General features: G+C 37.4%; 1 protein-coding gene across 1 annotated transcript in view; it reads left to right on the top strand.

Annotated features, from left to right (window-relative positions):
• Positions 1 to 11,172, top strand: part of Vwa8 (von Willebrand factor A domain containing 8) — a 441,297-nt gene that overhangs the window by 53,854 nt on the left and 376,271 nt on the right. The window contains exons 8-10 of the mRNA XM_023700137.1: positions 1,269 to 1,324; positions 1,452 to 1,560; positions 3,278 to 3,382. Of these exons, the coding sequence (XP_023555905.1) occupies positions 1,269 to 1,324; positions 1,452 to 1,560; positions 3,278 to 3,382 (270 nt within the window). The remainder of the gene's footprint in view (positions 1 to 1,268; positions 1,325 to 1,451; positions 1,561 to 3,277; positions 3,383 to 11,172) is intronic.

The following is an 11,172-nucleotide window of genomic DNA, read 5'->3' as shown; positions in this document are numbered from 1 at the left end:
TTTTTTTATCATATTCTGTAGGGACATAGAGTTCAACATATCAATACTTGATGAAAAATACCTGTTCCATATTATGCCTAAGATGTTTGATATGCAGATAGATAGTGAGGTTAAACTTAACAGCATAAGTTGTTTGATAATAAAAATAACTTGTCTTCTGGATGGTTAACAACCTAAGTTTGCAGAACAAAATTAGAGAAAAAGGAGGGCTGCAAGGAAAGCCATTGTTTTGGCCCTAACCTTCTAAGGTCATTTAAGACTCAGGACATATGAGAACTTGGACTGTAACGTCATGTAACTCGGTAGTGTCCCAAATTTTCTGATCAAGGAGATTAAGGGACCAAAGAGGAAAGTGATCGATGATGTAGAGTGTGCCTAAGGAGAGTCACATGGAGAGAAAACATTCTTTCAGGCTTTCACAGAGAGCACATTGTCCAAGCAATGGCCGTGACTCATCCACATGGTTGACACTGACAAAGGTTCTATAATCTGAGGTACAGGATCTCAGGATAAATCCTGAGGGGATTTCACTTACCTTATCAGTCCCAAAGCTACAACTCTTGTTGCATAGGTCCTGCTTTACCTTGGTCTTAACTATCCAGTAGAAAAGTATGAAAACGAAATATAGGAAGTAAAGCCATGTTGTTATGTTGAGCTGTGGGGGACTCAGGTCAAGAATTTCTGACATTGCCAGTTAAACAGAAGACCCAAGGCTATTATGGTCTACTGGACTCTTTTAGAATATTTTGCTGAGTTTACACACCTATAATATTCAAATAACAGAACTTAACAAAAAAAGGGTATACAGATGAATGTCCGTTTTGTATCTGTGTATTCCAAGTGGTTAGGATAGATATATAGTTACATTCTCTTAATGAATAGAATGATTTGTTCTAATGGTGTTTGTAAATAGGATCTCAAGTCTGCATCTTCCACAGCAATTAACCACTAAGAAGAATGCAGTTTGTTAATTATTGAAACTATCCTACCGATTTGATTTGAAACTGTCTCGTTGCTATTTGTTTATCAATAAAATTATGGAAATAAAATAAAATAAAATTATGAAAAAAAAAAGAATAGAATCAAGGAATTCTAAGGGATTTTTCTAAAAAAACACAAGATACAAGAGTTTATCCCTTGTTTCTGGGGCTATGAAAAGTTTTTAGTGGGTAGATCTTAGGTTTGGGATTCAAAAAGTTAAGAAATGAGGCTAGCAGTATAGATATGGATTAGGTGGTAAAAAGTCTCATCTGTTTTGATAGACTTAGGGAATACTGTGTGCTAATCAGCCTCTGAGTTCTAAATGCAACATTGAGGTATGGAGGTATTGTTCTTCAAGAACAATGGGCATTTTAGGTTAATTAAATTTGCATACTTATCTTCTATTTAAATGTGCTTATACATTTTATATTTGACAACCTTTAGAATAAAATATAATTTTTTCCCCTTAGAGTTTCTCAGCTGTTGTCCTTTGCCACAACTCTCTGTTCCCAAGAATCTTCTACTCTTGGACTTCCAGATTTTCCTTTAGATAGTTTACCAGCTGCAGTTAAAATCCTGGTATGTATTAAATAAATCAATGACTGATACACCCAAATGTAGCAAGAAAATTTGAAAGTTAATCATTGGGGATTAATTACTGCATGCAGCCTTCTCATATTCTTCTATAAAATGCCTGAGGTTGATTTGCTATGCAGTACAGTAAAGAGTACAGAGACAAAGGCTATGTTCTGAGTCCCTAATGATTTTGTAGCTTTGGGATGGAAATGATAGACATGTAACTTCATGAAAGTTACATAGAGGTAAAGAAGACTCCGTTCAATCCAGCAAGATGTGTCCTGCAGTGAGGTCGGCCTCAGAATTGCCCTGGCCTGAGGGATTTCTTGCAGCACCAATACTGTGCACTATGCTTTCATAAAGGGGGTGAAAGTCCTGTCTGGAGTGATGGGAAGGCTTTCCAGGCAGAGGAAATTGTCCAATCATAGAAGGGGCTGGTATCTTTGAAGAATGAAAATAAGCTGCATCCCTAGAGCAAGTATGTGTGTGGTGGAGAGTAATACTGAGATTAGAATCACATTGTGAAGAAATTTTCCTGGGTTTGGAAGTTGCCTGGATTTTATGATGAGGAATGGGTAGTTACAAGGTGATATGTTAAGGGGTATGTTAGAGGAAGACACCTTCATCAATGGCTAGGAAAGCCAGGAAGGCCTGGATGCAAAGCTCAACTAGGGGAGGGTGTTTTAATATTTGATGAGACACTGCTGAGGAGCCTGCCTTCTGAAGTAGCAGAGATACTATGCCCTTGACGAGAGATTCCTTTAAATTTTTTTATAGCCTTGTAACAGAAAATGTGCCTGCCACACAGACAGTGTACTTCAGTTTCTTAGTTGCCAAGATAATTGTTCTTGTCCCAGTTCCCATTGCTTCTGTTTTCTTAAAAATAGCTAGTCACTGTGATGCAGATTATGTCAACCAATCCCTGATTGACAAGCCATCCTGCCTCTGCACTTCCTTATCCAATAAAAGCCCTTGACCACTGGAGGTTCTGGGAATGAACCTAATCAGTGCCCATTGATGTAAAATAAATCTGTCTTCAAATCTTTGTTGTCATTTTGGTATTTCTGCTTGCCACGTTGCAGTATTGGGGATTGAACCCAGGATCTTTGCACAGAGCTACATTTCCAGTCCTTGTAGTTTTTTCTTTTTTGAGACAAGATTTTACTAGATTGTTGAGGCTGGGCTTAAATTTATGATCCTACTGCCTCAGCCTCCCATGCAAGTGTATAGTGTGATTTAGGTGTTTACATTATTCTATACATGAAGGACTGCATTTCTTCTACTGTTTATCAAATCTTATACTTACTTTTTGTTTTGGTTCAAAACTTTTTGTTGAAAATAGCAAAATGAATATCCATAATATTTTCCTCTAGAAACACTAATTGTTGACATAGTGCCTTATTTGCTTCCAAATCCCCTGTCCCATTGCCCGTGGAACTCTTTGTCAGTGAATTGCATGGTGCTGTCTTACATAAATAAATGCCTGTGTGTATGTAACTTCTAAGAAGCATCAAGACATAGATGAAAGATTGAAGTGTAGGAATTTACCCAGAGGGAGGGTGGAGAACAGGAAGAGAAAGGAAATACTATTTGCTTTTTTATGCTTCCAAGATACTATGGTATTAATAAAGCAATTTTAATGGTGTATATACATTTCAGATAAAATTTCTGTGATTATTTTGAATGTTGTTTCATTCTATATATTTCTGTTCCTAAATAGGATTCCTTTCCTATGATATCAATCAAACATGCAATCCAGTGGCTTTATCCATACACTATTTTACTAGGAAATGAAGGGAAGATGGCTGTGGAAGATGTTTTAAAAGTGAGTATATGCTTTTTTTGTTCCCCTTTTTTCTTTTCTTTTTCATGTATTTAGTACAGGGTCTATAGGGTCTCACTACACAGATCTGACTTGTAGTGATCCTCCTGTTTTTCAGCCTCCCACCCCCTGGGATTACAGGTGCGTGCTGCCATGCCCAGTTTCAATTGCCACCTCAGCTGGCATGGCAAGCTGGGGATCAAACCCCAGCCCCTGTGCCTGCCTAAGCAGGTGCTTTATTCTCCTGAGCTATTTGGTTGGCCCTTCTTTTTTCTTTTTTTTCTTTCCCCTTCCCCTTCCCCTTTCCCTTTCTCTTTCCCTTTCCTTTCCTGCTTTGCTTTTCTACTTTTCCTTCTTTCTTTTGCAAGCACAGAAGTATCACATACTGGTGACAAGAAAGAAGGGATGAGGACTCCAGTGGAGAGAGCCTGTGTGGCTGAAAGATTTGTCACATTAAGTAAATAAGTCCATTGATTTAGCAAATGAGTACATATATTAAGGACAGTGGGAGCTGTGCTTCTCATTGTTGAAGAAGGATTTAATAAACATGGAGAGTGGGAAGGCATGGAAAATCTCTGCAGTGTTGATTTGGAATCAGGGGTATTATTATAAATCATGTTTTAAAAATATATGTAGGTTAATGTACCATACAATAATGAATGTGTCTGTGCACATATTTCCTAGCTCTGTTTCCTGCAAGACCCTAAATATCACACTCCCCTAAGCAGCACCAAAACTAAATATCACACTCCCCTAAGCAGCACCAAAACTCCTTGGAAATTGGACTGACTCAAGGATTAGACTAAGAAATCCTTAAAATGAGTCAGGAACATTTTCTGTTCCAGGGAGTAAAAAAAATGTTGAAGCTGTTAATATCAGTAAGGTTAACCCATCAAAATGACAGACAAAATGACAATTTGAACATTAGCTACAAATGATAGTAATTGATTATAACCCCTTGTACAAAACAGAAATTCATTGGTCCCTATTGATATAAACAAATTTTAAAAATATGGAGAAAAAATTATTTATATGGAGGCAAGGAGAAATGGCATTGTTGCAGATATACCAGCTTTGCCACATGGCAGTTCATGTTGTGTGCTGCCTCAGTGTTCTGCTGCAGAGAATTATTTGCGGGGTGCATCGTTACTAAAAGATCAGGTGAATGCTGGCTGTCAATAAATACTGGAGAGTCCTAAGCTCAGGGCTGCTGTATATACTACATAGACCTGTGTTCTTCAGCACTGTTCTGACCATGAAAGGTAGAAACAAGCTGAAGAAATTCTCCAGGTTTAAGGATACTGAAGAACAGTAAATGTATCATATGTGTCTACACTAGATCCTGGACCAGATAGGAACAAGTGACTGTCACTGAAGCTAGTAAAACTCATAAGATCCAAACTAAATAAAGTAAAACATAAAACTGAGAATGGTAGCAAAATAAAATGTAAAATTAACTTTACTTCCACTTATTTGTGTTTTGTGTTGGCATTATTTTATATTTGAAGTCACATAAATACAAAATTCAGGTCACTCCCAAAAGCAACTTATAGGATTTTTGTATTGAATAGCACTATTGTATTTAATTAATTTCTTGATTTCAAAGCATATATTTTAATTATATTGGCCAGAATTCTTGTTTTCAGAAAGAATAAACCAAAATGTTTTTGAGTATGGGATATGCATACATACATGTGTATGTGTACATATGTGTGTGTATGTGGGGAGGAAAAGAGGAAGAAAAGTATGCAAATTTCTAACCATTAGGGATCTGGGTGAAGCTGAAATAGAAGTTTTTAGTTTTTTTTTTAAATAGAAGTTTTTTAGGGCAGGCCAAATAGCTCAGTGGATTAAAGTGCCTGCAAACAGGCTCAGGGGTCAAGGATTTGATCCCCAGGCCTGCCATGCCAGCCCTGCCCCTGGGGCACGCTGAGCTGGCAATTGAGACTGGGTGTGGTGGCGCATGCCTGTAATCCCAGCTCTTGGGAGGCTGTAAACAGAATCACTACGCGTCCAATCTAGTAGTGAGACCCTGAACACCCTGTAGACCCGTCCCTAGAAATACAGAAAAAAAAAAAAAAATAGAAGTTTTTTAGTATAACTGTGTTTTACAATTTTCTTATAAGTTTGATGTTATTTTATATTTAAAAAGTTAAGTAAATATTCAAGATAATGTTTAAAAATAAAAAGGTGGGTATGTGATAACACTAAATTATAATAAGTTATCTACCTATAACTTAACTTGAAAAGCAAGCACTTTATGTAAACATATGCAAATTGCTATATAATCTACCATTTAATGTTCTTTCCTTTTTTCCTTTTTTTTTTTTTTTTTTGACGGTACCAGGGATTGAACTCAGGACCTTGCACTTGCCAGGCAGGCACTTATGCTGCTGAGCTATATATCCCTGGCCCCCAGAAGTTTTCTTTTAATAGTATATGTTTGTAATACATGCAGTTTGCAGTCCTCTTGGGGAGGTGATATCTATCTATCTATCTATCTATCTATCTATCTATCTATCTTGGTTTTTTAATATGTCTTTCTCTGCTGCTCCCTTTGTCCTCCTGTAGTTCTCCTTTCCCTTTTCATTCTTGATACTGTTACCAATCTTAGTTCATGTTGATGGTATATCATATCTATGTTCATTGAGGTGATTAGGACCTTATACCTGGTGCATCATTCCTTGACCCATTTTCTGTCCTGGCCCCCTGCCTCCTTGCTCTCGGTCCCCTGAAGGCATTCCCATGTTCTCACCTTTGTCACATGTGGTTTATAATACATGGGGCATGGTGTTCTTTAAAAATATGTATGACACAATTTTATTGGTGTATGGTCAATGGTATTATTTTCTAAAATGCCAAATGCATTATATGACCTCTCATAGCTATATAGTTACACTTATTAAGCCTTAGTAAAGATGTATTAACTCCCCAAATTAGTTCCCTCTTATGAAGACATTTTTGTTTGTCTTACACAGTCTGGCTAAAGGGAGGTAGAATGTAAATGCTAAGCTGTTACGGATGGACCTTCATGTTCTGGAGGCTAGGACTTGATAACCTTCAGCAAGCACAGGGAATAGTTTTTGTTTTCCTTAGTCTCCTCATGTAGTCTTTGGGGTGCAGAAGCACCCTGTGTGCATCTAGTAGTAGAACTCAGAACAGTGGAATGATATTTTCAAGTTACATTAGTGAAAGTTTTGTCAGATTAGTTAGCCAAAGAACTGGAAGGAGTAATATTTTCATTAATTGGTAATGTCAGCAACAACAATAAAATGAAAGTAATAGTGCAGTTAAGGAAAGAATCTGAAAAAGAATCATGAAGAAGCAGAGAATATAATGGTTAAAGAGACAATGGAAAGTAGAATACAGAGAATGAAGCAGTGGAATAGCAGCCACTGATGGAAGAGCCATAAGAGGTGTGCTGTTTGTGGGGCACGAGAGAGAGACACAGACAGGGACAGGGACAGACAGACAGACAGAACAGGGACAGAGACAGAGACAGAGACAGAGACAGAGACAGACAGACAAGAGAAGAGAGGAAGGAAAAAGGAGAGAGGACATTAAGAACCAATTGACCAATTAAAAATGGGGAACTTTATTCATAAGCTCAGAAGTCAGGAAACTGCCATCTTCTGACTATATAGTTCACTTTTAGATTTGTTCTAGGTGCTAGGGAAAAAAGAGAACTGGACTTATCTTTGATCAGTTGCTTTCTGTGCTACATTGGCATTGGCCACTGAAGCATCTGATGTTAAAGATCAAAGGCTTCCTCAACCCCACATGAGCTTCCCAAGTGCCCTTAACACAGTGCCTGTGCCCTGGGAATAAGGAAAGAAAGACTAGCAGTGACCTTCCTATCTCAGCCTCCCCAGTGCTCAAATTACAGTGTGGGAGGTTTTGGTGATACAATTGAAGAAAGACACGCAGTGTCTGCACAAGTCAGGTATGAACACACACGTTTTCTTTACAAAGAAATCACTGATGTGTTTCTAGTCTCTAATTTTAAACCATACACATTATGTAATAAAGTTATAGAATACTTTTGAAGAGTTGAATTTTCTGAAGAAAGTAGCTAGTGTTGCTTCATTAAGCATGCTCTTTATTTTGACCTTCAGAATCAGGGGGAACATAGGAAGTGATTAAAAGTTCATATTAGAAGCAAATGCTTTAAATGTAATTGTACAGACTTCTTTAAAAACAGGAAAAACACCCTATTTATATAACTTAGATAAGAGAAGACAAAGGTGGCTATCTTCTCTCACTGTGATTATCTGAAGTGATCACTAAAGAAGTTCTGAGCTCACTTGAATCTGATAAAGAACTTTTTTTTGTAAGATTGTTACATTGATGTATGTGTGAATATATGTGTAAGAGCATTAAATATTTTCCCTTCAGAACAGAAGAGTCGGAGCTGGGGAGATTGCTCAGTGGAATAAGCACTTCCCTGGCAGGCGCAAGGGCCTGAGGTCAATCCCTGGTTCCGCAAAAACAAATCAAAACAAAACAAAAACAAAAAAACAAAAACAAAACAGAAACAGAAGAGTCTACTCATCCATCTAATTCTTTTTAAAATTAATTAATTAATTTGATACTGGGTTTCGCTATACAGTTCAGACTAGCAGTGACCCTCCTGTCTCAGCCTCCCCAGAGCTGAAATAACAGGCATACTCCATCATGCCCAGTTTTGGGGTCAGCACGGCATGTGGTACCAAGGATTGAACTGGGGTCCTCGCACTTGCCAGGCAGGTGCTTAGACTGCCGACCTATCTCCCAAGCCCATATAATTCTTTATGATCTGTTCTGGGTCACTCTGCATGGCCTGTTTGTCTTAAATTTCATTTTTTCATTATCTTAAGTTCATATTTGTAGATGAACAAAATATTATATATCTTCATTTTTTAAAAAATGTATTTAGTTGTTAGAGGATCTCTCTTGGACTCATAGTGATCCTCCTGTTTTTAGCCTCCCCAGTGCTGGGACTATAGGCGTGAGCCACTATGCCCACACTCTGTGGCCGGCCGAGCCCACCATGGGGGCAGGACTGGCATGGCATGTGGTACCAGGGATAGAACTGCAGTCCCTGAGATTGCCTAAATTTGTCTAAGCAGGCCCTTTAGTCTTCTGAGCTATCTGGCCTGCCCCTCTTCATTAGTTTTGATAAGAGAACTACAAATGTTGAATTTGGAAAAAATGTTTAAGGATTAAAAAATTCCATTGTAATAGGGAAAGTCAAGAAAGTGTATACACACACACACACACACACACACACACTCATTTCATAAATGATAATTATTTTCTCCTAGATTATCATAGAAATTAATGAATATTTGCATTTGAGTTAAAAATCAATTTGAATTTTAGTGTAATAGTGTAGACTACATTTTTTAAAGAAAATTATGTCTCTGAAAATGCAGTCAGCTAAAATTCTAAACATCTTTTTTCTGAACTAGCTATAAAAATGGCTGGAATGACTTCTTTCCCCAGATGGTGCTTATCATGTGATGTTCACGCTCTAAAAGCATTGTGGCAGTCATGAAATCCCTTGTAGCTTTTAGTTATGCATGTCTTAAAGAAAATGCTGTCATTCTGGATCTGCGACACTGTGAGAATGGTGTGCTTTGTTAGACTGTAATAGCATGTGCACCCAGAGTTCTCATAACGTATCTTGACTTAAGTCTTACTAAAGTAGAAATAATAGAAATAATATCTATCATAGAAATAATATCAAAGGTTAAATCAGTAAGTTCCTTTATTGATTTAGAGAGGTGTGCTGCTACTTGTTCATTGATAATATAAATGAAACTGAATCACAGTTTTTGCTGAGAAACTTGGAAATATTTCTCATTAAGTGTTTTCATCCAGTTCAATAGCCATTAATTACATACTTGTTATTTGACACATGATGATATATATACAGAACTGTAGGAATTTAGAAGTGGGTAGTATGATCTCTGATTCTAAGGAATTGGTGATTTGCTTGGAGTATCAGACATTCCAATAGATACGATTTCAGAGCATTATAGCATAAGTGGCTGTGGGCAGGGTAGTAACAACCTGAAGTAGGTCAGTAAAAATGGGAATTATTTGTGAGCAATGCCTCAGAGGTAGGATTACATATATTGCCAGCTGATAAAATGTGGGGTGGATATTGGGAACTGGGAGAGAAAGAAATCAAGAATGTCCCTAGATCCTAGCTTGGAAAAATGAGTGGACAGACATGTCTTTAGTTAATGTGAGAACACAAAGAGAAACACATTTTGTATGATTTAAAATAACATCAAATGGGAAGATCCTTTTGAATTTGAACTTTCCAGATGGGTTGTTTAGCACACTTGAAAACATGCGTTTGGTTTTAGAATTCTTTTAATACTAAATATAAACACTTGGGAGTCACTAATGTGTAAGTATTAGTTGAATTCACGATGGACAGAAGAACCCAGGAACAGGTACAATGAGGAGAAAAATAGGCTGAATGTGGAACTCTGGAAACACCAACATTTAAGGATTGGACAGTGGAAAAGAAGTTTCAAATTAAGCAGAGGAAGAGCAATCATGGCAGAAAGTATTTTTATGAAGAATTAGGAGAGACTTCTGAGAGGAAAGTAATTAACACTTGTTTCCAGTGCAGCAGAGTTGTCTTGCTGAATGAAGACTTTCAGGTCATTCAAAAAGTGTTATTCATTGTGTTCATGCTTCCTCACCATCAGCCGACTTTACCCAGTCATTTAGCCATGCAACACTTTAAGGGTGTCGTAGCATTAAGCAAAGCAGACAAGAGATTCCAACTTCGTGGAGCTCACTTTTTAGTGAAAGGTAACAGTCATTTAATTAGTTACATAAATCAGTGAAGTATTTGTCAACAGAGGAATTACTATTGCTGTTGAGATGACATTTAAATAAAAGTTGAAGAAAAGTAGCCTAGGGTAGAAAACTTTTCAGGTAGAGGTAACAGCCACTGTAAAAACCCTGGGAGTATCACAGGGGCAGCAAAGGACAACATAATGGGACAGAGAGAGTGAAGGACGAAGTGCATAGGAGATAAAATTAGATGTTAAAGGCAGTCAGGTCAGGAAGAGTTCCCTAGGCCATTCAAAAGATTGCTGCTTTCAGTTTGAAGGCAGATGGAGTGCTCTTAGAAGGTTTTGAAGAACTTCCATATGATTCTTCATTTTAACAAGTTCATACTCTTTGCTGGGTAGTGAATACACCGTGGAAGATAAGAGTGAAAACAGAGAAAAACAAGTTAGTAGATTGTTGTTAATAATCTAGTTGAAAGACTATGGTAGCTTTTACCAGCTGTAAGGTTGGTAAAATATAGTTGGATTGGGGTTATATGATGAAGGTAGAGTTGAAATGACTTGCTGAAAAGATTGCAAATAGGGTTGAGACAGTGAGTTAAAGATGATTTTGGGCTTTTTGCACTGAGGAATTTTTGAAATGGAGAACTCTGAGGGAAGATGAAGACCTGAATGATGGACATGTTCAACTACAGATGCCTATTAGCTACCCAGATGGAAATGCAAGAAGGCATTTGCACATTCAAGTCAGAAATTCAGGAGAAACTGGAGAGAGAAGATCAGAAGTTGTGCACATAAAATGGCTTATAAAATCACACAACTGGATGAGATTATTTAAAAAGTGAATATAGATAGAAAATATGCCTAAATCTAACAGGAAAGCTTACACTCAAAAGGCAGTTATTGGGCTGGCGTGATAGCTCAGTGGTCTAAAGTGCCTGCTTAGGCAAGCTTAGGCAAGCACAGGGACCACAGTTTTTTTTTTTTTTTTTTTTT

This window comes from Octodon degus, unplaced genomic scaffold (genome assembly GCF_000260255.1).
Source record: "Octodon degus isolate 3935 unplaced genomic scaffold, OctDeg1.0 scaffold00122, whole genome shotgun sequence".
NCBI classification, from domain to species: domain Eukaryota; kingdom Metazoa; phylum Chordata; class Mammalia; order Rodentia; family Octodontidae; genus Octodon; species Octodon degus.
This window is presented reverse-complemented; position numbering and strand designations above follow the sequence as displayed.